Raw genomic sequence first — 27,101 nt, 5'->3', positions numbered from 1 at the left:
GGGGCTCAAGCACTGCAAAGGGGATGTGTCAGAGATGCTGTTGGCTGCTGAGCCCACACAGAGACGAACCTCTCCTCAGAAAGTCAGTGCAAAACTATTTGTGACTCTCTCTTCTTTACAACCACAGGCAGCACCGGGCAGCCCCTGGTGACAGCCACCATCCCCACCACAGGCAGGGCACAGCTCTTCCGAAGGGGCTGCCTGGGACACCCCCATGCCCTCTGCTGCAGATGAGCTGAGGAATCCGGCTGGTATTTAGCAGGATTTAGAGGTGGAAGATGGATGGGTTGGGGCTGGGCCAAGCTGAAAGATGCGTCCTGTTCTCAGCTGGGAATCCTGCTGCCCTGGGACTGGCACTGGCCCTGCTGTCATCTCACCCACATCTGTACAATGCCATTGCTCTGCCCAGCCGGGAGATACCCCCTCAGCAAGGGAAGCCCCAAAGCCAGGCTGGGCATCACAACCCTTCTGCAGGCGGTAGGAGCTGCCCAGAGGGGACTGTAGGCAGGGTCCCCTGTACTCACTCAGCTCCCAGACACCCTACCAGTGCTGTGTGAATGACGGACACCAGCAGGAGTGAGCTGCAGAAAGCCTGCAGCACTTTGTGCTCCTCACCACTCTGGATCCCTCCACCAGGATCCAGTCCCGTGTGGGTGCTCCAGCCGATGCCAAGGGGCTGCAGAGATGTTTTTTACCTTGGAGAGTCCTGGTGCGCATCCCTCAACCCCCCCCAAAGCCACAGACTGGTTTGGTGTTAAAGTGACAGCTTCCCTGCCTGCCACCACCCCATCACTGGGATGCTCCTGGGGGATGCTCTGTCACCCAGCTCTGTGCCTTCCCAGAAGTCTTGAACCCTCCAGAAGTAATACCAGATTATGTGCTTCTTGGGTTGTTTATAACTCAATTAACCAGCCAGAGAGAAGCCATCACTGCCCTTCTGTCCTGCTTCCATGTAAGCCCTGTGAGGTGGCTAAGTGCAATGGAGAAAGCTTCCTCCACCCTGCTCCATGTGATTAAGGCATTGAAGGCTTTCGCTGGTTTTAAGACTGGGTTTAAGGATTTAAGGAACTTGCAGGGTGGCAGTAGCTTGGTTTGCAGCACTAAATCTCTCTGTGGCCGTCCCTCGCTCCTGGCTGGCTTGGAGAAGGAGGGAAACAGCCCCACGGAGGAGGCACAAAACAGGGGGGGCCATGGCTCAGCTGAGGACCCCAGGACACAGCTGAGGGCACACAACCAGCATGCACTGCTTTGTGCGTAGCCATCCTGCACCCATCCCTGCTGCAGCATCCATCCCACACTGTCAGTGCCTGCTCTGGTATCCTCACAGCCTGGTCCCTGCTGAGGGAAGATGCACACATGCATTCACAGTCTATATGCAGAGGAAACCTCCATCCTCTATGATTAATAAGAAAGGACTGGGAGCTGGGTGTGCAGCCTGGTCCCCACAGCACGCAAAGCAAGTTCTCTGCCCCGAGCACCCAAGCGTTGGGATCTAGTGACTCCCACATCCAACACTGACAGCTGGGAACAGGGCTGGGTTGGTGTACTGGGTGCAGGGATGCCGATGGCCTTGTTGGCTCCTTGGGAGAGCTTTGCCCTTGTGCAATGAATGCATAACTGGGGCTCCTCTCAGGGCAAAAATGCTGGGCTTCCTCCCCCAGCCTAAAGCACAGGGCAAAGGAGATACTGAGGTCTGTCCAAGGGGAACTGCATGGGGGCTGATGGAGGGGAGATCCGCTTTGGTTCAGGGCGTATCCAGGTTGGATCAGCCCAATCTAAGGTTGAATGGCCAAATCCAGGTCTGCACAGCCAGCCATGGGGCAGGGGTGATGCTCAGGGGCTCCCTGCCTTGGCTGGCCTCGGGGTGCCACAGAACATGTCAGTGGGTTCATTGGCTGTGAGGCTGGAGCATGAGGATTCGGGACTGGGCAAGAGCAGTTCCCTGCCTGATGGGGTTTCTTTCTATGCAAATATCTGGGAGCAGCTGCCCTGCTGGCGTGACTCATTTCCTGCTCTTGTGTCACATTCTGGTCAGGCCAGTTTGGCAAAGGCTTTCTTCTCTCCCTCCCTGGCTTCTCCTCCTCCTTCTCTCCCCCACCGCCGAGGGCTGGGATGTGCATTTGCTCAGCCCCTGGCAGGATGAAGCAGGATTTTCAGGAAACTGCGTCAAAGCCACAAAACCTCCATGTATATATATATATGTCCATAAAAACCCAACCAAACAGGAAAAAAAGCCAGCACAATTTTCTGTTTTTGTTTTTTGAGTACAAAGGAATCTGGGTCCAGACTGGGGTTGCTTTTCCCCCTGTGGGGCTGCTGCTTCCCCCAGGATGGGCCGGGACCCAGCAGAAACACTGCACAAGTTTGCTGGGTGGCCAAGGGGATTAGTAAGTGCAGCTCAGTCTCATTTTACCCTCTGCTGGCAGTCGAATTGGTGCTGCCAGAGCCGGGCTGCCAGCGGGCAGTCTTCACTGGGGACGGATGGTGCGAGAATCCGAGGGAGAGCCAGCACTGGGGTTCACCCAGCGTTTCGTACTCCTCGGCCGTGCTCCGGGGCAGGCTCCACACCCTGAGAGAGGTCCTGGATGGGTTAAACAGTAACTGCGCAGGGTCGGGAAGGGACACCGGCAAACGCTGGCAGCACCCAGCGTGGGTCCCCCACCGTGGGCTGGGGCAGCGGAAGGTGATGCTGGGAGCAAATCCCTGCCGCAGCTCCCACGGTCCCCTCCAGGCTTGCGCTGCCCTGAGCCCAGGCCGTGCCGCAGGAAGACGAGTCACTGCGAGGCATTTCCCGCCTGGTTTGTGCTGTAGCTGCGAGGGCAGGATTCACAGCCCCCGGCGGCCCTGCGAGCCCTCCTGCCCCAGGGATCTGGCTCTGCTGCCCCTCTGTCCCCCCAGCGCCAGGCTGCACGCATGCACCCGTTACAAGGCCAGGCAGGGCAGGAAGCAGCAGCCCTTTGCCCCAAGCCTGTGGCTACTGGTGGCCCTTCTCTCCCTCTGCACCAGCCTTTTCCCTGGCGCACGCAGCTCTGGTACAGCATCCCCCACTGTAGCTGGGCACCTTCTTGGGGGAAAGATGGAGCCAGCCCAGCTTGGGCACATGAAGCTGCCAGCCCCAGCTCCAGTCCTGGGAGGCTGAGGGTGCGAGCAGGATACGATCCCACCACTTCCATTCCCATCTGCAGCTCGGTTCAGCCACTATCCCACCAGAAGGTCTCTGCAGTCCCTGCCCTGGCCAAGGTGTGACCGTTGAAATCTTCACTCCAGAGCAATTTCTCATCTTTCCTCTTCCTTTTCTGCAATTAAAGGCAGCTGCAGCCAAATGACCTGGCCCCCGGCATGCTGAAACACCCCCCGCCAGGGAGCTACTGAGCTTTCCTTTGAAGGGGAGTGCATCCGCTGCTGCTGTCCCCCCTGAAACCCCTAAAGGCCAATCCCTGAGCCCAAGTGTCGCTCCTGAGCTTGGTGCAGCCGGGGTAAACTGAGACAGGGCAGGGGCAGGGAGCCCAGAGCTGCAGCCCATGCACACACCGCTACCAGGGCTCTCCTTCCCTTCCTCAAGGTCTGTTTGCCCACAGCGAAGGAAAGAGCACAAGGGTATCAGTGTAAATTAGGTCAGGAAGCTTTGCTAACAAACTGTCACTCCTGGTTGTGTAATGGGAGCAATTATGGGTTTAAGAGACCAGGAAGGAAAACATGGTCTGTCTGGGGTAAGAGTAGTGATGGCAAATAAAGAAGGAGGATCCTGCTGACAGAAGGATGAAGCTGCCTTTGCGTCGGAGGCATTTCCGTCCCATCTTGGTACGTTGGCTGCCTGGGGCTTGGATTGACTCCATGCAGGGGGATGCAGGAAGACAGTTCCCATCTCTCTCCCTGTACTCTGCTTCATTCCCCAGGGCACCAGGGACTTGAGGCAGGTGGCTGAAATCCGTGGTCCGTGATCCACCCTGCTCAGCTCAGCACTTGATGGCCACTGTCCACATAGAGCCCTTCCTTGGGGTCCAACGGGACCCATGGGTGGCAGGGCTGGTGCTGGGCTGTGCCTGGGAGAAGAGCCTCTCCCCATGCTCCCCTCAGTGCCCACCACCTTGTGCTACCCCTGCACAGCAGCAGACCCCTCTGCCTGTCTCTCCATGCCCCAAACCCACTGGGCTGGTCCCTCCTGGGGTCTCCAGTGAGATGCTCAAACACTGCTGGAGGTCACCCAGAGCCCAAAATAAACCCATGGCTCCTCACAAGCACAACCCCAAGGCACTGCCAAACCTGGGGTGGGGGCACCCATCCTGCTCCATGGCGCTGGGAGAGTGGGAGGCTCCCAGTATGAATCCAGCCCGTGCATGCCACAGAGGAGGGGCCGGGGCTCCCGGCAGCCTGGGTTAGCCTTTAACCACCCAACCCACGGCACGGAGGGAGAGGAAATTCTTGAGGCATCTATTAACATGAAAAGAGTCGTACTTTACGTTTGGTCCCACTTATGGCTTATAAATGATTACTGCACCTTTTAATAAATGGTTAATCAAGTGTTAGAGTCCAAACAAGTTGATGGGTTGCTTATTACCATGGTTTATAACCTTTTATGAATGCCTTCTGTCGATGTACTTATAAACATCCATACCACGTACTTCTCGTGTCTTGACATGTTGGTCACATCTGTTCGAAGTTTATTAACTCTTGAGCTGCTCACTGACAGCAGATCAAGAGGGATCCCACTGTTTGTCTGCATTAAACCATGTGGCTCAGCACACATGCACGGGAGGCACCGGCTGAGGGGCCATGTGGGCATCCCCTTTGCCCAAAAGAGGGTCAAAGCAAGCGGGATGCAGCAGCATTAGAAATAGGTCAACAGCAGAATGCTGCTGTCATGGGTTTCTTGTCATCAGGACAGAGAGCCAAGGGAAGTCAATGGCCAATTCTTCTTCTCTTGAAGTCATTCAGCTGAGATAGGACTTAGTCCTGGTCCTCCTGCTTGATTCAGAAGCACAAGTTATTGGGCTCAATGTGAGAGGAATTGGGTGAATTGGCCTGTGAACATGGGAGGTCAAACGGGATGATTTAATGGACTCTCCTGGCCTGGAAATCCATGGAAACACCCTTGGTCGTCGCTGTTCATGTGCAGCCACAGCCCCCCTCGTGTCACACTGCAAATAATGAAACAGGCTCTCAATAAGCTGAATAATCAGAAAACAATTTTCCAATAACAGCATCCCTGAAATCTCCTTTTAAGGCAAGGACTGGGATTCCCACCGCTGAGTGTGCTCCTGATGCCTCGCGTTATTGTTGGGCTGCCTGTGCTGGGGCTGGGCACGCTGCCACCCGCCCCACATCCCTGGAGACGTTCCCCACCACACATCCCAGCCATCCCCCCATTCCCGAGCCCTTTTTGCCTTTATTCTCCCTCTTTGCCGGATGCTTTGGATCATTTTCCTGCCCAAAAAAGCAAGCGGGGAGCACGAGGTGCTGCAGCTCCACGTTTCCTCCAGTGTTTTTAACAGCTGGAAAAGGGCTTTATGCATTAGGCAGATGGGGATGATCCCAGCCCAGGCAGGAAACGGGATCTCCCCAGTCGAATTGACCATGGACATCTTCCCTTTGCTCCCTGCTCCCCAGCCCTTCTGGAGCAGGTACCCCATCTCCTGCGCAGGAGCATTTCCAGCCTCGCTCGCTGCCCTCCATCAGGTTATTTGTGGCCAGAGTGTGGAAAGTCTGAGGAAAAGTGAATGATGGGAAAGGCATTAAAAATACTTTTCCCCTGGGAAAAACAAACTCAGACCTGAAGCTCGCTCTGTTGGAAAGCTGCTGCCTGAAACGCACCCGCAGCCAGCGCATCCCTGCAGCAGGTAAGCAGTGGGGGACCGAGGGGACGGAGCCTGTGCTGAGGTCGTGCTGCCATGGCCTGTCTCATGGGCTGCTTCAATTAGTGTGAGCGATGAGGTGCTGGGGCAAGGTAAGGCCATTCTTCTTCTCCAATGCAAACTGCCTGACAGCAGGAGCAGTTGCTCTGAAAGCTATCTGGAGAAGCCAGAGCTTTTGGGCACACTGTGGGCTTCTAGCAGAGAGCTGGGGCTTCCCTGCAGTGTTTCTCCCACTGCTGCCAGGTCCTGGTTTCCTTCGCTGGATGGTGAGGCTCTGACTTGCAGCAGGGTGAGGATGCTTGCCCAGCCCCTGTTGTCCCCAAGGCTCTGCTGTGGGGCTGGGGGGGGTTTGTCCTGCATGGGGTGGAGGCAGCAGAACCCGACACAGCCCAGCTGCTTCAGGCCCCTCTCTGAATGCAGCTTGGCCACAGGGTCCCCAAGAGCTCATGGTGTTAATGTGTCAGGTCCTGCACACCGGCATGTGCTGGGAGCCTTTCCTCTGCACTGAGGTACTACCAGGCAGGTGAAACAGCAAGCAGCAAAGAAACAAGGCAAAAAGAGGGGGAAAAGAACGATCCAAAGTGACTTGGTGTGCTGATCCCCTGTCAGCCTGTATTTCCTTGTGGTCCAAGTGGACTAAAGCATGGAGAACTCCTCCCTCCCATGTTTGCACCATCCTGACATGGGCTGGGGTGATGCTATGGCCAGGTCTCCCAGGTCAGGACCATCCCTGGTTACCCAAGTCCAGCACGACCCAAGTGCCCTGGGTGGGCAGGGAGCACAGCAGGAACCCCTTCCCATGGCAGCTGCCCTCTCATCCCACCCCATCCCTTTTGCCCCTCAGGTTCACTCTCTTCCCCACTGAGGTTCCTGGGCACTGCCCTTCACTTTTTAGATGGGAAGCGAGCCCCAGCCCTCCCTCTGCACTCAAACAACAAGAAAAAACCCAACCAAGAAGAGGAGAGAAATAAACAAATCCCTTCCCTCTCCTGGCTTGGCATCTGCTCGCAGCCTTTCCATTATTAATTGAAGGAGCTGCTGGCGTTATTAGTAACAAACCGCTCCTAATGAAGTTCAGAGCTGCAGAGCCAGGAGGGGCTCCCAGGCACTGCTCCTCAGGAACCTTAATTAAATACACTGCCCAAGGTGCTCTCAGCCGGCGGAGGCAGAGCCTCAACCGCCGCTGCCTGGGCTGGTGGTAGGGCTTGGGGTGAAGGGTGGTGGTGGGAGAGCGGCACCCCACTGAGCCGCAGTCCCAGGGACACCCTGTCCCCTTGGATCCCCCTTAGCCTCTGTGGGGCTGGACAGAGGGATCGGCTGGGATGTGCCAATGCAAGGGGACAGCTGCCCTTGCATTATTTGGGTCATTAATTAAATTAAGCAAGTGGCCAGCGGGGAGGGTTCTCAGCTCCACCATCCTTGCTGCGATGCCTCAGTAGGGTAGCCCTGTGCTTGCAAACACTTGGATGTCTGGGAAGGTGAGTGGCATGCGGGGGGTGGGTGTCTCAGACCAGGGGACCAGCTGTAGGGAGCCTCACACATCCCAAATCTTGCCTGGAAGAAGAACCTCACTGTGACCCCAGCTGACCAGCAAAGTTTCCTCAAGTGAGACGATGAACAGGACCAAGCTATGGCCATGTTCCCTTCGGCATGTCCAGCACTGGCTGCTCTGCACCATTGGCTCCCGGAGACGCTGCTGCTTTGCCTTGGGGCTGTTCATGTCTGGATGCAGCTGTGGGAGAGGTTCTTTGGGAAAGGATGTTTTTCACCCCAAACCTCAAAAGAAAACAAACTCACACAGGAGCCCTTCTGCTGACTGCTCCCCGTGCGATGCAGGGAGTGCTGAGACAACACCCCAGAGAGCAGGCACAAAACCTGCCCAAAGCTGGATTTAGCTCCCCATGCACCCTTTCCTTCCTTGTCACTCTTCCTCTGCACGCAGCCACCTCCCTTCCCCGTCCCCGATATCCCACCCTCTCTCCTCTCTGACCTGAAAGGAATTTATTACCGAGGAGTGTAAAAAGATCACTGCAGAATCGCTCTGCGTTACTGGGGAATCAGCGCAACATTAGCTCAGTCCTGTTTCCATCAGCGTTCCCTGCGTCTCTTCCCCGGCATACCCAGAGCGCACATCCACACATCCACACCCCTGGGTCCCGCCGGAGCCAAGAGGCACTTGGCAGAAGATGGGAGCAGGGATCTGACCCAGCACTCACCCCAGCTCCCTCCTTCCCACGCCAGTGGACGAGGTTGTCATCCCTCAGCCAACCGGCCATGTCCTCGGACCCGTGTGCAAGCATTCCCCATCCCAACGGCATTCAGGCTGCTCCAGGGGGTTTTGCCATGGAGGATCCTACCTGGGCAGGACCATGCACGAGAATAGGAAGATCCCTCCCTCTGCAGCTAAGACCCCGCTCCCCAGGGGTTGGTGGGGAGAAGTCATCAATGAGAAGGTGCTGATCAGAGGAGGGGGGGTCCCGCCGGTTCGCCCGCAGAGAAGGACACCGGCAGTTCTGCAAATACCTTTAATGCACTTCGAATACACGGGAGGGAAACAGAAACGTTTAGTGAGTCACAAAAATATTACAAAAGGTCACGTGCAGGCGAACCCCCCCCCCCCCCCCCCCCCCCCCCCCCAGCACTGCAATGACAAGGTAGGAATTTACATTAGAAACTAATATAAAATATTTAAAAACCTCTGCTAGTTTAGCTTTTCTGTTTTTTTTTCCTTTGTCTTTTATAAAAAAAAAGGAAGGGGCAGGGGAAGAAAGGCCATCTACAAGGTACTGACACACCGCCTGCAGACACGCGGGCTCCTTCCAGCCCCATCGGTAGCATCCTTGGGCTCCTCGCTCCACCCAGCCCTGTGCACGCAGACCAAGCACACACACACACACGCACACAGGCACACGCTGAACTACAGAAAGGGTCATCTCTGGGCTGCGAGGCCAGCACCAGCAGTCAGGGTTTGCTGTGGTCCCGGTCATCCACATGTCCTTCACCCTGGGAAGCTTGCCCTTGCTCTAGGTTATGCAAAACAGTGTCCCCAGTGCACAGCCAAACCTCCAGCCCTTTAAAGACAGGGAAAATCTGGTGTGCCCACCCCAGGCTGGATGAGAGAAGCGTTTTCAATGACTAAACTTGGGTTTTGGGGTATGACCACGTCCAGACTGGGAGCACCAGGACTCCAGGGCTGGATGGGTGCAAGGAGCATCTTGGTGTGGGGTCCAAAGCATTGGTGCAAGCCCACAGCAGGATGCTGTCTGCTTCCACAAGGGAATAGCCAAAAGCAGAGATCAGAAGGGCCTGGAGCCCCCAGCCCATGACCAGTCACTGCCAGGAGGACACAGCCACTCACACCCCTTCCTCTGCCCCCCATAGGCCTCGCTGCCTGCTTGCTGCCACACAGCGCAAGAGCTTTGTCGCCAGCACCACAAAGTCCTCCTGCACCCATCCTGCCCGCGGCATTGTCAACACATGCCGTGTTTATGTAGGACCTACCACACACGGTGACAGCTCGGTCCCTCCCACCCTCGCCGCTCACACAGCAGAGGGTTTCCGGAGCCGCACTTTCGCTGCAGTTGGGCCCCAGGGAAAGGAACAAAGGAGCCATTTTCATCTCCAGCCTCGCCGGGAGCGGAGGGAGAGGGTGAGAGAAAAGGCCAGTGTGTGCAAAGCACAACAGCCGGCAGGAAGTTTCCCCCCAGGTTTTTGAGGTTTGGGGCTTTTTTCCCCTCTCTGTTCCTCTTTTTAAAGAAGGGAAGAGGCAGCGTCAGGACAGTTAAAAACAACCAAGTGCTGGCCCCAGCCACGTGCAGCCCTTCCTGGGCTGATGTTCTTCTCCTGCTCCCGGGGCCCTGTGAGGCAAACGGTTAGCGATGCCGTGGTCTTTCAGCGAGAGAAAGGGAAGGGACCACCTCCACGGCAGACTAGAAATCATGTTTCTGAACTGATGTGCCGCTTATGATGATTTTATGGTCTGTCAGCGGCTTTAGGGGAAACAGAACCATGGTAGAAATGAAGAGGTGGTGACGCACGATACACGACAGGTTCACTGCCTGAAAGAGACAGGTTGATGCAAGGCTGGGTTCTAAACACATTTGCAACCTCAGGCTTATTCTCCATTAGAAATTCTGGACTAACGTCAAACACGAGGGTTTTCTTTTGAAAAGAGAACTGCACAACAGAAAAAACATTATCAAAATAGGAGGTTGCAACAGAGCTCATTAAAACCGCCATGGTCCAAGAGACCTAAATCCAGCTTTAAAACCTTTGGAGGTGAACCTCACTGGCAAACACGCATTTTGAGATTGTTTTGGATACAGTCTGGCTGCTGTGCAGGCTGCCATTAATCGATAGGGACAGATGCACTGAAAGAGATTCCTGGTTGCTCGACAGTTCATGTGCCCTTGCAGCTTCACTCACGGGGAGAATTAAGGCACAATATATACTCTAAATGGAGGGCAGTCACGTAGAGAACCAAGTCCCCGGGAAGTGGAAGGGCCCTCACGGTGCCGGATGCCCTCCTCACCTGGGCTGGCGCCCAGGACTGGGTACAGCAGAGCCACAGGGTTCAAGGAAAACTGGACACAGAGGTCTAAGGGTTTCCTCTGGCCTGAAGGTCTGTGGATCTCCCCAGCTGACACAACGCTGCCTTGCACTGGCCAGATACAAGCTGGCAAAGCAGGTCATGCGCTCCAGATGCCCAGCCAGGAGGAAGGAGGACAGACAAACAGCCGAGCAGGCATGATCCCAGGTGTCATCTAACCCAGCGTCCTGCAAAGCACACAGCCAGCCAAGCACCTTCCAGTGAGGCACCAGAGAAAGGATTCCGTGGGGAGCTGGGGGACACGTGCCGAAGGGAAGAGATGGCGGGCAAACAATAAGGCTCACTCGGTGACCAGCCTGGAGGTTCTCACGAGGGGCAGCGGAGCAGGAGCTCGGCTCTCCACCCCACACTGATTAGAATAACAAATGAGCCCACAGCAGCAGCCACGTTGCCACTCCCCATCTTTGACTCTACCTCAGATGCAGCCATTTGCAGTCTCTGCCATCAGTGAGGGGTACACGCCAGAGCGTGAACACGCAGTGGTATGTGCGTGCCGGCTGCCTGTGCAGGACCTCAGTGGGTCCTGGCATGGAAATGAGGACTTGCCTGCAGGGCCCCATGCTGTGCTGAGGCCCTGATGACTCTCACTTTGGTTTCTGGCTTCCTTTCATCCATGTTAGCTCCCCTTGCAGTGCCTTAGATGCATAAGGGCTGCACTGCCCTGAATGAGTCTGAGCTGTGGGTGCAGGAGGAGGTTGCTCCCCTACCATGCAACCTCTCCCCAGCAATCTGCCCCCTCCAAGGCAAGCATCTCTTTCAACTGTTTTCTTTTTAAGAGCTACACCCCCTAAATATTTCTGCTGGTCACAGATGAAAAACAACAAAACCCCCACTTCTTCAAAGACCACTTGATGACTTGGTGTAATTTCAAAAGCCATCCAAGAGTAACTGAGTATTTGAAGAGCTTCAGAATATAATTTCAAATCACTGTTGGCAAATCTCTGTACAGTAAGAGCAATATATCACCGTCCTCAAAGACACGATACACAGCAGGCACCACCTCTCTGAGCCACTGAAAATATCACTGTAGGTCACACCAGCTACAAGCTCTGCTCGGTTCATAGCCCACATACTTCAGGAGTGAAACTATACATTCCTTCTGTTCTTAATCACAAGTCGAGAGGGAGAGTAGTCCTGGCTTTTGGGACTTCTCTCATTTCAGAATTGCTGTCACATGTTGGATTTTCAAGGCATTGCGGGTCTGCCATGAGGCTCTTCATCTCTGGCAATATCCCTATTGACCTGCATCACCAGGTTTCTCCAGGAGCGAGAGAACCTGTACTCGCTGCTTCTGAACCATGTTTATTTCCATCCAGAACGTTATCTTTAGCCAACACAAGCCTCACAGGTTTTGTTTTCAGACAATCCTCCTTCACACCTTCCACACAATCTAGAAAAACTCAGCACCAGGGACCTACCATCTCAGCAGGTTTGGGCTAGACAAATACCATGGTGCTATTAACACTGATGCGTTTCCCTTCTTGAAGGGAAAATGCTCACTAAAATACAACGGTTTCTTTTCCATTTCCTTCACACACAGGCACGTCCTCTTGTCCCAGGATGAAAATATCCAAGCTTGAGATCTCATTTAGTTGCCAATGAGTAAGCCTTTGGCATGGTTGCAAACCTGATGTGAGTCAGGGGAGGGGAGGTCCTGTGGGTGCGCAGCAATTCATGATACTGAGGAACATGCAACTTTCTTATTCTTAGACAACTGTTGAGAGGCAGTGACACAACCTTGGAGCTTAAAGGCTGACTTTCACCGCTTTCTCTCATTGTTACACCTACTGTAAGAGACAGATATTTCTATTTTAGCACTTGTCTAATATTTCCCCCCTTAACTAAATAGGAAGATTTCATTTCCTTGCCTTTAAACTTTCCCCTCAATTGTTATTTGGCTACCAGCAAGGATCTGTGAGAAAGTGTCTCAGAAATAGAGATTTCTGTCATGCCACCTGTTCATAACTCAAATACACAGAACTATATATAAATACATGACATAGAACAAAAATACACACACGCACACAAAGATACTGGGTGGATTTTCAAATGCATTCAGCATGCTCCCTCTGAAGTCAATGAAAACCCAACCCAGCGCATCTCATGAGAGTAAATATGCGAGGAAAACATACACATAAGAAAGGCAGAACTGGAGCACAAGCCAGCCTGGAGGAGGTGCATTCCCTGCGTAAAGCACTGCATCCCCACTGTGAAGGCTCAAGGAGTTCATAGGGCAGGAAGTCCTAAACTTTCCAGATGTGTGTCAGAGCCCAGAGAGGGTCTGATGGACTTCTCTCTGCCCCGTGCTGATCTCTGCAGGAACAGCAACAATTGACCTTCCAAATGTCCCTTCTTCACCAAGATGTGGATTTTAAGCTCCTTTTAATGAGAGCCAGCATCTGGAAACAAGGAAGAGCAGCAAGCACCATGGCGATGGCCTAGCTCTGCTGCAGGCACCCCTAGCAAGCATCGTACAAGAGCAGCCCATGTGCTACTGCTGGTGGATGGCTCTGGGACAGAATCGGAGTTGCTGCCCTTGCCTTTTTCCCTTGATTGCCACAATCATCTGTTTGTTCATTATCTGGTGGTGGGACATTTAGGCATGTCATTTCTGAAGCTGGACTGGTACATCTTCATGCCATCTTCTCACCCACGCTGTCCCCTGCATATACATCTCCAGTGCAGAAGGGATGCTTCGTGCTAACCAGGACAATGAAAACTGGCCAAGAGATCCCACGGATGACTGCAGTCTGCCACTGCACAGAACCCCCCCTGGCTGGCACATGCAGATATCTGAAAGTTTGTTCTTTCGCAGCAGGATTCTAAGATGATCCTGTGAGTTCAGACAAAATTACAAACTCATTTACATGTAAATTACTTCCGTAGCTTTGCAGAAAGGAAGGTTCTGCCGAGCAGTGTTGGACCCTGCATTTGGCCTGTCTTAAATTATAATATAACAACAATTATAATAATACAAATACTACTTTGTACACAAAGCACGCCCTCCCCTGCAAACCCTGGCATGCTTCGGTAGGTCCTACAGCCCTCTAGTCAATAATCACCCTCTGCACAGAGAGACATTGAGTGACTTGCCTGAGGCCACAGCAGAATTCTGTAGCAAGTCCAAAGAAAGCTTTGCGGCTCCTAGCTCTGCTTCTTGACCAACGTTAACCAGCCCCAAATATACGCAAAAACCATCAGAGCTGAATGTGCCAGGAAGAAATTAAATCAGGAAACAAACAGAAAACCAACCCTGGGGTACCGTGAGGCCTCCTGGACTTTGCTGTTCGATCAGGGGACTTGAGTGTTAAAAGCTTCTGTTATACTCTGTTATACTGATATTGAGATCACACAGGAACTGTGAGTAAATCACTAAGTTCTCCTGTAGGCAAAAAGGGGTGGAAGGAAAGCTGCACTTCCCCTGACAAGGAGTGAAGAGTTGTCACCAAAAGACAATGGGCAGAAGAAGGGTGGGGAATATGCATCAGAAACAACCTGCAACAGCAGCAGGGGGTAAAGCCTGCAGTGGTTTGCTGCAGCATATCCACAGGGGCCAGCATCTCGATGCAGAGACAAAACCTGACCCTGCAGAGACTGTTTCCTCTGCACACCACATTTTGCTCCAAGGAGGAAGCCATGGGGATCTAGAGGGAGGGTCTTTTCAAGCTGATTTTGATGCTTTACAGCTCAAATCTATCTGAAAGGAAGGACATCGGCAGTAACAAGAAGAGCCATCACAGTGAGGCTAGAGGGGAAAATGGAGCTGTGCTAGGGCACAACCCTGCTGGAACAGGGAGAATAGTTGGCTTTATTGAGGCTGTCTCCTCTCTGCTGCGCCAGGGCAGTGGAGATCTCTGTTTCATATGCTTTCAAGCAGCCCTCTGGATCCTGCAGAGCTGCTGAAGTTGTCCCTGTGAACAAATGCTCCTTTCTAGCTTCTCAAATTCTGTACAATAGCAAGGAAAAAATACTTGACAGTATCTCTTTAAAGATAAACACACTGTAAACAGGAGACCTCCCCCGCCCCGGTAGCTTTCTTCCTCCTGCTTGTGCAAAACCAGGGGTTGCGACCTTCCCTGGGGTTCAGGCACAAGGACAGGATGCGTGAGAATAAAGTTGCCTCTGTTTGCAGTGATACCATAGCTAATAGCACCAAGACCAACACTTAAAACATGCCTAATTTGAGGGCAGGGAGGATCTGGGTTTGTTTTTCTTGACTGAACTAGAAAGTTCATCTTTAAATCTGTTCAGTTTCAAGCATGTGAGCTTTTGGCCTCCTTTAAACAGGGGAAATACCATTCCGTTTCTGAAAAGAAAAAAAAAATAGCACATGGAAGAACAGTTCTGCAGTCAGTAAAAGTTTGGCTAACAAAAGGACTCCAGAGTCACGTAAAGAACATTTAATCCATGGATTATAGGCTCGCACCTGGCAGAAACGCATGTGTAAATACAGGCGTGCAGAGCATCTACACCCTGAGCTAAGGCAGAGGGGAGTTCTGTAGCTAGGAGAGAGAAAAAGGATTCTTACTACTAATTTTCATAGTTAAATATTTCTCACTCGCACTCACACATACGCAGGCTGTTCCCAGAGAGCTCAGCCTTGGGAAGGATAAAGGATAGGGCTCAGTTCGGTCTGGGCTGGTGCTGAGTAGCTCCTCTTCTGTTCGCAGTGGTTGCGCAGCAAACTCTTTTATTTGCAGGCAGAGTTTTTACTGCATTAATTATCCTGTGAGTCACTGGGCAATGGACAGTAACTTGGCTCTCCCAGTTGTTAGAAGGGTGTAATTCAGCTCTAATGCAGCGGGTTGTCGAACACGGCATCTGGCAAGATGGAAACTTTCAGTTTCTTTTCAGGCCAGCTGTACTCCTTTGGAAGTTTAAACTGCAAGACAGTAAAGAGAACCAGTCAATGTATATCGCTGCAACCTGCACAGAACAAACAAATCCAGTGCAAAGGCAGGCAGCCCCATGTTATTATTATTTTTTAAAACAAGAGGCCACTAAGAAAACATTTCCCCATCAGTGTGTTTTGGACAGCACTGGACATTAGATAATGCAGCCTCTGCCTCAGCTGCCAAAGTAAAGCTCTGAGTTTTCAGCCCAAGCACTGTTTATTTCATCAGACGGATTCTGGAGGGTTTCTGCCCCCATCACCCTTTCCCCTCCCAACTCTCTGAAAAGTCATAGCAGAACTATCTCCCTTCCTACCTGACCATATCCCTTTCCTTGGACTACACCAGCCCCCATTTGCTTTAAAGTGAGACTTACGACAGCTTTCAAACTCTTGTTGGTACAGGGTGGGATGTGAGCTAGCATGGCTCTGCTGGGTGACAGGCTTGCAAATGGCCATCACCTCTGGGTGGGCAAACCCTGGCTGAGGAAAGACAGTGTGCCTGAACAGCATTTCTGCTCCAGCCCTACCTACCTCTGGTACAAAGGCTTCACAGGGTGCTGTACAATGCCTCATATTCACACAGGCACTCAGCTGCTCAGGCCGTTTTGCAAACATTGACTGAAGCACTCAGAACGGAGATTTTTTTGCCCCAGTCTGGTTTGCACAGCACTGTCTCTGGCCAGTGTTTCCCAAACAAGGTGAGTGCACTCATCCCATCCTGATATCGCTCCAGGGCATCCTGCCTTAGGCTGGGAAGTCACCCCAGCATCTCTGACCCCAAACACAACCATACAGGGACAGAGCTCCAAGGGGCCTTACCACCAACCCTTCTCACAGCTGCATGTGACCAGGGCCCATGCATTCGCAGAGACCTCAAAAACAGCTCTGTGGAAGGTGGGGGGTGGAATCTTTTAAGCTACAAATCTGCCCCATTCAGAGCTGGATGGCAACCAGTTCTGCACAGGCATTTCATGCAATCCTGGTGTCCAACCTGAGGGTCCAAAACATGTTGGGACAGCTCTGGAAGCCAGTCTGCAGGATCTGCTATACCCACTGACACCACGATAGTCCCTGACACCCCAGAAGGACTCCCAGGAAGGAATCTTACCGGGATCCCACACCACCAGTAACAACCTGACCTGGAGGCAGCTTATCCAGAACAGTTACAGATACAGTGATCCTCTCCTAGGAAAGTCTTCAGACCAAAGCCATCAACGCTATAAGCTTCCCAGGGCCTACGTGAATCAGAGCTGGTGCAAGGGGGCACTGACCTGGGAATCATTTATCCTTACCTAATTACTTGTCTTTCTTCCCATAAGTGCCCAATTTCTGAAGGACATTAACACATGCCCAGTGGCAAGTTCCTGCTAAAGGAAATCCCCTCCAGCTGCCTGCTCCACAGCAAGGGTGGCTCTAACTTGAATTTGCTCCCAACCTTGCTCCATATGCAGCTGTGTATAAGGATGACCTTCAGTTGGTACCTACCGACCTGAGTATGCAGGCTAGGGGTTCAGCATCAGAGCCATGATCTGGGGGCATGGAAGAAGGGTCCTTCAGGATAGTGGCTACTATAAACTTCCACTCTTTCTCTTCTAGGAAACATAAACAGCCCAAGACCCACTTAGGGCTGGTGTTTTTTTAAACTCAAGCCCTCATACTGAGGGGATTCTTCTGAGTTCAGCTCTAGGGTATGTAAAAAACATGCTAAAGATACTCAGATCATCTAGCTTCACTTAACACAGGTGGCTCTTTATGCAGCAAAGGGAAGATTCTCATTGCAGCGCTTCATTCTACCACAGGAACATCATCAGCAACAGCAAGGGCTGCTGAGGAACGCCTTCGGTTGGCCCAACCCAGGGTCCTGCAAGTTACAAATCCTTGGAGGAATCTGGATGGTGAAAGCTCACATTTCATCTCAAGTATTTTCCTTTTTATAAACAGGAGTGGTTCCAAAGCAATCCTCTTGGAGAAGTCATCCTTTGCATTTGTTTGTTTTCCACTTTTTAATACAGCAAAGTCACAGCAACTCAGAAACGAATGCCCAGTTGCTGTGCCAGGAGCTGCCATGCTCATTGCCTCTGCTTCTCAGTGGAGAGCGAAGGAACAAGAGCAGTCCAAAGCCTTAACTAAAGGGCCTTCAAACCAAAGTGCTCCTGGGCTTCTATGTCACTAGCAAAAATGAGCTTTGGATTAGGTTTAACTGGATAAAAGCTGGCCTGAAAGTCACTGCACAGCTAGCAGCATGCTCCCCTCACTCACACAGCGAAGAATACCCTGGCATTAAATCAACTTTGGATTAAACAATTAGAGCCCTGAGATTTTCATGGGGGAAGGGAGCAGGGTGAGGGATGGGAGGGCTGCTCTACAAACCAAGCAAAGTTTCTTTAGAGTCTGCAGGGAGCTGTAAAAAATGGGATTAAAAATATTACATGTCATTTCTGCCACTGCTCTTTGAAGTCAAGCAGAGTATTTATATGGCATGCATGGGAGACAGGGTGTTAAATGTTCCCCAGGAAGAGATCACATGGCAGAGAGAAGTTTAGTACCGCACGGCAAAGCTTTGTAAAGCTCCCCTGGCTGCTGCTATGAGGCTTCCAGGCTGGTGATGGTCCTCTCCTTCACTTGGCAAGTGAAGGCCAAGCAGCAGATGTGAACCCCCCCACTCCCTGCTGCCCAGGCCCCAGAATGGAAGCCCCTATCACAGGTTGCTCAGCAGTAAAAATACTGCCACCACTTTCAGCCTTTCTCAAAGCAGCGAAGTTGATGTGCCTGGTGCTCCTGTGGAAGGAACTATGCATGGCATGAAGGAAACCCCTCCACCTGGCTCAGGGGCTGCACCACCTTGATCTGGGGTGCTCACATACCACATTGGGAAAGATGCTGGTGGAAAGGAAATGCAGAGTCTCACTTAATACCCATCTCTGCCCTGCATTTCTCGCAACCCCTTCTCTCAGTGCCTTAGGTCACAGCAGATGTGAAGGTTTAGCAAGGCCTCATGTCTACGATGCAGGCTACAGCCTGCGAGCAGAGGGGAGGATCAAAGGCAAGCTGCAGGATGGGCTAAGCTCTCTGGAACAGTACATGGGAGATATGGGAACGACGCAGCCTTACTTCCTCTGGAGAATTCAGATCTTCTAAATCTTCCAGCATTCTCTCTACGAACTCTTCGGTCAATAGAATCTGCAAAGGAAATAGAGTAGTTTATGCCTTTACACTCCTAGTTTTAGCTAACAGCCAAGAAACCGAACGACTTCTGCAGAGAGCAGACTGTACGAGCTCACTCCTTCCTCCATGTCCTTCTTTCCTGCAATACAAGGGTTTGAGGGCAAGGAGCTCCTAACTTTCCTTCCCACCCCAACCACTGAAAGAAAAAAGTTAAAATTATACAGCAGTCTTTCTTTGAACCTCAATTATCTTCTTCAGTCTAAAATTAGAGGCTCAGCTTTAGACATAGGGAGTGGGGAAGAGGAAAAAGGGTCAGGATAACAACTGTTAGAGAGACAGTGGGAGACAGCCGCTTTCATCTGATCCACTGAAGTTAAGCTCAGTTTAATCAAGAAACAGCAGCACAGGGACCCATACAGAGCTGGTGCTCTGGGCACGGGGAGGGCTCTGACCTGAGTGCAGCACATCATTCAGATTAACCAGATGCTGGGTACAGGAGGTGGTCCCAGAGGTGCCTATGCCAGGCACCTCCACGTTGTATCACACGTGCCTGTGCTGAGAAACCTTTTACCTCATCTCAAGGCCAGGCTGGGATGCACAAAGCAGCCCAGGAAAGCAGCTGAGGGCCACGACCCTGGCCCCATGGAGCTCCCCAGGTCACATACACCAGAGACACCGAGGGGGCGGGTGGGGAACCAGCCCCAGGAATTCAAGGGGAGGGACTCCCACCCTCTTACAAAAGCATGTGATAGCCAAAAGCAAACAAGTCCTGCCTCTCTTCACAACAGCCATAAAGGCCAGAGCTCCAGGCAGGCCAGCTGGCTTGGCACAGGAGCAGAGACAGCCGTGCAGGACCAGGCAAACATCCCCACGCGGTGAGGGGGCCTTGCAGTGGCATTCCTGGGAGTTAGGTTGCAGCAGTATCCAGCGGATTAGTTCCATTTCAGCCTACAGGTTTGTTTCTCCCTTGCTGCTCCTCCTTTCCTTTCTTCACTGTACCCTTTCCTCTGTCTCTGGCATTGCTTTCCATCCTGCAGCAACCACCTCCCCAGTGCCCCTTTTCTTACTGTTCCCTTTCTCTGTTCTCTCCAGCAATGAACTCTGTGCTCCCTCCCATAGAAGGAACCACTCCAGCACCAAACACTGACGGAGCTATGTGCCCAGCCCCACTCCTCTCTGCCTTCCCCTCCAGCTCACATCTGGAAGAGGGGCAGCCACCACAGAGCCCCACCTCCCATACCCACCAGCTCCTTGGTACCAGTAACACCAGTAACACCAGTAAGGAGCAGGTGATCGCCAGGATGCCATGGGCTGTTTGGCAAGTGAAAGCCTCTGGGTTCCATTTGGTCACACACTAGCAGGACTATTGGACAGAAAGAGAAAGGCAAGATTCAGGTCTCCCTTTCTTCCTTTGTTGGCAAGAGATCCAGAAACACCAAATCCAGATCTGAGACCTATCAGGTGCCTGCAGTTCCATACCCTTCAACCTTGCCACCCTGCTGCCACTGCTCACAGATTTCCCAGGGGATGAGGGAACTGCACCTCCCCTTTCCACTACATTCCTTTCTTTGCCTAGCTTCAAGCAGGCTCCAGGCCAGGGCTTATGACCGAACTGCTCAGCATGGATGCAGGCACCTCCATCAGGCCTTTCTGATCACACCTCAAGCCTGAAAAAAACCTGCTTTAGCTAGGAGCCAGGAGCTTGCTGCTTTGGACAGGACTCTGCAACCTGGCACCAATCTGCAGACTGGCAAGCTGAGGAACATTGCACTAAAACACACAGTACCACTGCAAACTGCTGCAGTCTCCTTGCAGGAGCCTGTAACTATTCTGCCTGTTGAACTGGAGACACCCGTTTGTTGACTGTTTGCAGGAGGAGGAAGCTGTCTGTCTGTGTTGGAGGCAGGAGGGCAACCTGATCGCTCAGCTCACAAGGAAGAGCTGGGTGGGGAGCCGGGGCTCTGTGTGGAGCAGATCGCTTTCTGCGGAGGTGCAGCCTGCAACGGGGTGAGGGAATGAAAACAATTTGGCAGACATCAAAATCTACAGAACAAGCCGGAAAAAGGAGGAGGAATTGGTATTCGCAGCAATCAAGGAAAGCAGCAAGGAGGAAATGAATATTCAGCCATTCATGGATGAGCAAAAATGCCAGAGGTTGGGATGGGTGAGAGAGCAGCAACGAGGAGCCGTGGCTTTGGCAAGGGGACGAGAAGACAAGCGCAGCAGGAAGACCCCTGGGCGCTCCCGAGGTGCCAGAGGCAGGAGAGAAATGGGAACCACGTGTGCAAGGCAGCCAGCTGCTCCGAGGCTGGAGGCAAAACAAGACAGGGTATGCAGCAGTAAACAGCAAAGGGTGGAGAGAGTGAAGGGGGGGATAGGTCAGTCCAGGCTAAACCACAGACTCCCAGAGTAAGGACAAGCTAGGTGGAGCAGTATGGCTAGCACTGACCTGGGGTGCAACCCCCTGAGATGGCTGAGGCCATCTGCAGCTCACTGTCCCCTCTCAGTGAGTTTTGGTAATCCAGCTGAAAAGAAAAGCCCCAAACAACCAAATTCCACTGATGCAGTGATCTGAACTGGCTCCCTGAAGGGTCTGACAAGTGCACTGGGACTGGAGTCCACAGCTCAACTGTCTCGTGGACTGTGTTTATGAGATCAAAGCAACAGGAAAAGATTGCAGAGCTGTTCTGCAAGCCTGCATAGACAGTTCACTTTGGTGGAGGGCAGGCATCACAGGCAGCAATGACAAACTGCTGCAGTGACATTCACAGTGTGTCACTCAGAGCCTGTCCTTAACAACAGGAGACAGGAAAAAAAACACCCCAAACCCTACAGCCCCACGTTGCTGGGTACAGCTCTCCTTCCTGGAGAAGGGAGTCTCTGAGGCATGGGTGCAACTGAACGTACAAGCAGCCATGTCCCTCAGCTCAGGAAACTGGCTCTCCTGAGGATGCAGAGGGAAGGCATGTGTCTGCAGCACACCAACTGCTGAAGAGGGCTTTGAAGCAAGAGGTATTGTCATCCTGCCTTCACGTCTAGACAAGATTTCTCCTCTTAGGAGTATCCCAATCAAAATGGCCCAGGAGCATTAAGGCCTGTGCTCATAGATCAGGCTGCCATCCCCACCTGCAATCAGCAAAACCACCTTCATGCTGGTGAGTCTTTGCTCCTATGGAGAAGGATGAGAATAAATCCAATCCCATCTCAGCTTCTCTCACTCACAATATTTCACGTTTCCAGCTCTTGTAGCATGCCTGCTCCTGCACAGTATGATACCCCATTACATTAACACACACACGTTATATGTGCATGATATTAAAGGTGACATTCCCAGCAAATAAACATGACAGACTGCCATTGCTCTAGGCACCTAATTTAATTTCCTCTGGGATTTAAACCTTAGAAGCTCAAATTAAACAAATAGGCCCTGTTCACTTTATATTTCAGACCTGAATCTAGAGTTTTCCTCCAATGCTGTTAACTGAGCTTATCAACAGGACACTGCACAGAGATCACAATGATGAAGCAGCTTATTCCCTTCCCAAAGGAAAACAGAGCCTCGCTGTTGTGCTGCAGCCATGGGAAAATGCAGTGCAAATCTGGAGGGGAAACGGAGCCATCCCATGCACGCTGAACAGGCCTCCTCTCCCATGAAATCTCCCGGCTGGTGCTGAGGGAGCAGAGGTGCTCTCCCGAGTGGCAGCGGGCGCCCTGGGTGCCGCCGAGCTCGCAGTGCTGTGTTTTCACAGCTCTGTGCAAACACTCCTGCCGGCCCAGCCTGCTGGAGCTGGTTACAGGGTGTAGCTCAGCCTTTCTAATGGCTGTTTGCAATATGAACAGGGAACGGCCTCGCCAGCCAGCTGCAGGTATCTGAAACATCTCCGTCGGTGCTGCATGGTCCTGCTTGCACCAGGATGTCCCTGACCTGAACCAGAGAGGGCCAGACACATGCTATCCCATTGCTAGCAGATTGAGATTCCATTTTCTGTGTGCTCTGTGGCTGTTAGTTATGGATGCTTGGAAGATGATGACTAGCCAACAGATACGTCCCCATTTCCTATCACAGGTACCTGCTGCATAACTGAGGTCCAAAGTTTGGGTTCTCACTCTTCACTAACAACTGCATGTGCCCAGAAATGCTACAAAATCCCAGGCTAGGCTGTCGTATCCAGGTGGATGTGTTCAGGGAACACATGGGCTACACGCATGATGTCTCCCTCTCGTGGCAAGACTCACCTGAGCTTGCTTCTTACCACACAGGGCTTACCTACGGGTCAACTGAAGGAGCTTGTGTTGAAGCTTTTCATACTCACGGATAGTTGAGAAACCTGTATCGTGACTTGTTATAGGTATGTGGCTGCAAGCGTATGAAAACAGGTGAGATCTGAAAACGTACACAAGGTCACGGGGCTCCAGGGCTGCCTTTGAAAGCAAGTGGTGCTTAGTGAAACATCAGAGACTCTATAGCCAGCTTACAGGTACCACCCCACAGTTAACACCCCATCTCATATAAGAGTTCAACACTGTTATGAGGGCTTGAAGTTCTCCGCTCAGGAAAGGCTGGTTGAGGCCAGAGGTCACACTCATGTTGAAAACCTGGCACAGCTTTGATCAAGGAGGACCCTCAGAAGCTGAGGTAGGAATCAAGCTGCAGCTCTTTCCAGCTTCAGGAAACATGCTTTGTCCAGGGCAAAACACAAGCGATTGGCCCAGAGACAATTAAGCAGGGGTGCTTTTACTGACAATACCCCATTTTCTTGCCTACCTAGAAACAAATCAAACAATCCCACACTTTGCCCTAGCACTTGTTTGCATTAAACACTGCCGCTTGCTTTTCTAGAGGGTTTGTCAAAGAAAAGAAACCACATTTTATTAGTTCTGGACTTAGTACAGAGCTGGCTTATATGCCTCATCCAGGCAAGGTGGGGACACATTGCAATAAACCCCTATATAAACCATGCCAACCCTTCCAAAGAAACTGTTCATCCATCCAGGTACTATGTCTGGAACGGGTGGAGCAGTTGTACCCTAAGCCACATGTCATCTGTTAGAACTGGAAGTATCTAGCAGCTTTTTGGAGCCCTCTGCCCTGAAAATGTTTCAACAGCACAGTAAAAAGCAAAGTTAAAGTGTGTCAGCATTTTCCAATGAAATTAAACATTACCAAGAAAACCCCCTGATGAATCACTCTTTGTGCATCCCCCAGCCCATCCCTCTGCTCTCCCCTTCTTTCTTCGCACTGCTTTGCTTTGACTGCAAGTGGGCAGAGGTCTTGTCACATCACTTTTGCACGTCACACCCAGCCCTGACACTACCTGGAGAGGCCACCTTGCTGCCTGAATCCACCACAGCTCTCATTACAGCCTCAAAGGTATCAGTATTGCAACAAACACCTTTGGTGGGGAATTCCACTGTTGCTCTTCCAGGAGATTCACAACCCTCCTTGTAAAGGAAAAACATCCACTCACAGATGCCTCGGGGACGCTGTTGCTTCACACTGTGATGTTACAATCCATGAAGAGGAAGTATATGATGACGCTGAAAGATTCTGACCTTGTGGGCTCTCTCCATGACATTCCCAACTACGAGGCTGATTGCAAGGGCCTGGCCTCCTCAGAGCCTAGCCTGACTGAGATATATGTCTTTCAGACAGGGCTGCTTTGAGTGAACGCATAATGCTTGGCTCAGATGGGGAGAGCACTGACAAAGGAGCCAAGGCTACAGGCAATACTAATTCTTTCAGAGTGAAAAAGCAAAGGAAGAACAGGCATTTCATGGAATGCTCCAAGTGGGTGGAAGAAAACCTACACAAACTTGCCAAAATGTAGTTTGAGCAGCAAGGGAGGGGCATTAGGTGGCAGGATAGTCAGTCGGCTTAAGAAAGATGAAAGAACTTGACTCACCCAAAACTAGCCTGGACAAAGCACTAGAGAACATGCTGCAGGAGAGGTGATAAAGGGAGGATCGTGATGACCTAACGGGATATTTGTACCCTAGTGTAAGTTTCTCCCAGCGTCTCATTCAGCAGTGATGAAGAATACAAAGGGATAATGCAGTGAGGTTTTGGGGAAGATGATAAGCTGGCTGGAAGAGTGCTGGCTTAGATTTCCTAGAACTGCTACAGAATTTGGGGGAAGCCACTCAAGAGATTCTGTAAAGAGCTTTTTCTTTGTCTAGATGCATCAAACTGCTTTGGAGAACAGCAGGATGTAGTTATACATGACTTAAACAGTTTGTGAGTGTTGTCCGTAAACTCACCACACTAGGCATAACACATCTATTATAGTTTAGGGAGACCAAAAATCAACCCCTACCTCTTCAAGAGAAGACCTGACCCAACTCCAACTTACAAGTGAGCACCTCAAGCACCACAGTAGCTCTTTCAAACACTGCTTAGAACCTCTACTGCTGCCATTATGCCAATGTGCGTAAATGATTTAACATGTGGTATAGCAGAGAAAAGAACCAGATGTGCTCATTTCCAGGGGAATGTCCTAACTCTACCGGAACAGAGTCATTCTCTTGTGCTCTCTGTCTCTGTGACTAATTCAGTGTTTTATATGATGTGGAACAACTCCAACTGGACGAGCTGAGGAAGAACCAAAATACCCTGTAGTTGTGGTGTCCATAAAGCCAAGAAGTAGAAATGCGGGTTCAAATAAAAGGAAAGGAATAAAATATGAGTTTCTCATATCCTACGCAACTGTTTTATCCCTCAAATATTGATTAGAGAAGGCAAAACTTCTAACAACTCCAGCTCTGTTCTGCAAAGCTAGATTATTTTTTTGCTGTTTTTATTGAAGAAAACCTTCTATTTCTGGTTTCATTCAACACAAAAGGATTTTTTTTTTTCAGCTTTTGGTCTCTTTAAGGCTTTTGTTTCAGCAAGAAAAACTGAAAATATTTAAAGATTGGGCTCAGGCTGATCTTCTTCCCCAAATTTTTCACTTAGGTTGCCAAACCAAAAGAATGGATTGTCCCCCATGACCCTGCTCACACTAATCCCCACCCCCACCGCCGAGACAGCACAGATAGTGCATGCTGATAGCTCCTGAATGCTGGATGCTTCCCACAGCCTCCATATACCTATCCTGCCTACAGGCACATTTAACATTTCCTATGAGAAGTTTGACCTTGCTGTCCTAAGCATCAACTTATTTTTCCATGCTGGATGCCTTTTCATTTTTTTTTTATTTTTTTTTTTTAAGGCTTTTAAGGGAAAAGGACTCAAGTGATCTCAGGGAGGTATTTTGGAAAAAGTATTTTGTGACAGTACTAACAAATGTGTATGATCATTCTGTTGCAAAACAAGAGAACTACCCCTTACAAGATTTGCCAAAAAGTACTCTGGAGGTCAAGAGAAAGTCTTCCTCCTGATCGTGGAAATGCTTTGCCAAGTCAGAAGCCTCGGAAAGTCACTGTTGGTCCATAGCCTTTCAGAGAAAAGCAGAAAAATGCTCTGAAGAGTCCTTCTTCATTGAGCATGTCCAAACCCAAGGCAGGACTGCCCCAAACACAGGGAAGAGGTAGCTAAGGAGCAGTTTTCCCTCTGATCATTCCTCTGTGTGAGGGATTCCTCTGAGTGGTGAGGGATTGCTATGGCACCAGGCACATCAGGACTAAAGGCAGGGAAACTCTCCAGCCCTCTCAGCATTTCTGCTGGAAGTCAGGCCGTGTGGAGGAGGAGGAGAAGGAATTTGCCAACTTGAATGAAGGGGAGGAAAAGAAAGCAGAGATGGGCCAGGATGGGGGGAAGACAGAGACAGAAAAACAGGATGGAGAGCAGATCAGAGGCCAAGGCTGGAGGCAACACAAAGGGTGAGGAAACTGGAGGAGAACCCCATTTCCACAGCCTCAGCATCCACATGCTGTCTGCTGGATGTCGCAAACCTAGTGGCACGGGAGGCGAGCAAAGTGTGTCCTCCAGCAGCGGTTGGTGCCAGAGGATAATACCCCACCATTGCTGCGAGCTGCTCAGTTCACATGGAGACACAGACCTTGTGCTGAGAATTGAAGGGTGCCAACTGCAAATGAACCATAGCCTCCATCTGCCGAATCATCCTGAAACTGAGTAAGTTACCTGGAAAAAAAGCCCCTCTAGACTCAGAGACCAGTGACACTGGGCATACAAAACTTTGGAAATGGCTGCACAGAGAGTGCCTGTGCCATGCTAATTTGGCTCCAGTGTACGTCTGCTTCACAAAACAAATCTGTAACCACAGGATCACCTGCAGTTTTTCTCCCACAAGACCTGTGCCCTGCTCAGTCCTCAGGATGGTTCTGCTCACTGAATGCAGCATTAGTCATCATTTCTTTGCATTATCATTCAAGTTGCTTCCCTGTTCCCTCCTACTCTCTTCCCCTTTATTTAGTATGCTCCATCCAACTACTGCCAGCATGGATTACACTGGAAGTACCTAATCTTACTGTCCTTACCACTCTCACAGCCTCTGACGTGCTCAGCCTTACATTTCAGCGAGGCAGGGAAGCACTCCGCTCCATGCAGCAGATGGGGGAGGGAGGCTGGAAGAAGCAAAGAGCCTTAACAAAGTCACAGAGAAAATCTGCATGAGCAGGGAGC

At 51.4% G+C, this 27,101-nt stretch overlaps 2 protein-coding genes and 1 long non-coding RNA gene across 5 annotated transcripts in view; 1 reads left to right on the top strand and 2 right to left on the bottom strand.

The window, feature by feature from the left end:
• The window catches only part of CUNH10orf95 (chromosome unknown C10orf95 homolog), a 174,958-nt gene that overhangs the window by 26,632 nt on the left and 121,225 nt on the right, over positions 1-27,101 (top strand). The gene's annotated exons all lie outside the window — the stretch shown is intronic.
• Positions 4,473-6,539, bottom strand: LOC134155094 (uncharacterized). Its single transcript, XR_009961424.1, has 2 exons — positions 5,812-6,539; positions 4,473-5,703 (listed from the first exon to the last, which is right to left on the bottom strand). It is a non-coding gene; the product is annotated as an uncharacterized LOC134155094 (long non-coding RNA).
• Positions 14,847-27,101, bottom strand: part of SUFU (SUFU negative regulator of hedgehog signaling) — an 89,492-nt gene continuing 77,237 nt past the window's right edge. For all 3 annotated transcript variants that reach the window (XM_062601852.1, XM_062601853.1, XM_062601855.1), the window contains exons 11-12: positions 18,467-18,535; positions 14,847-15,343 (exon numbers count right to left, since the gene is read on the bottom strand). In XM_062601852.1, coding sequence (XP_062457836.1) covers positions 15,254-15,343; positions 18,467-18,535 — 159 coding nt within the window. In that variant the 3' untranslated portion in view covers positions 14,847-15,253. The remainder of the gene's footprint in view (positions 15,344-18,466; positions 18,536-27,101) is intronic.

This window comes from Pezoporus occidentalis, unplaced genomic scaffold (assembly GCF_034315485.1).
Source record: "Pezoporus occidentalis ecotype Australia unplaced genomic scaffold, CSIRO_AGI_Poc_V1 ctg73, whole genome shotgun sequence".
Taxonomy (NCBI): domain Eukaryota; kingdom Metazoa; phylum Chordata; class Aves; order Psittaciformes; family Psittacidae; genus Pezoporus; species Pezoporus occidentalis.
This window is presented reverse-complemented; position numbering and strand designations above follow the sequence as displayed.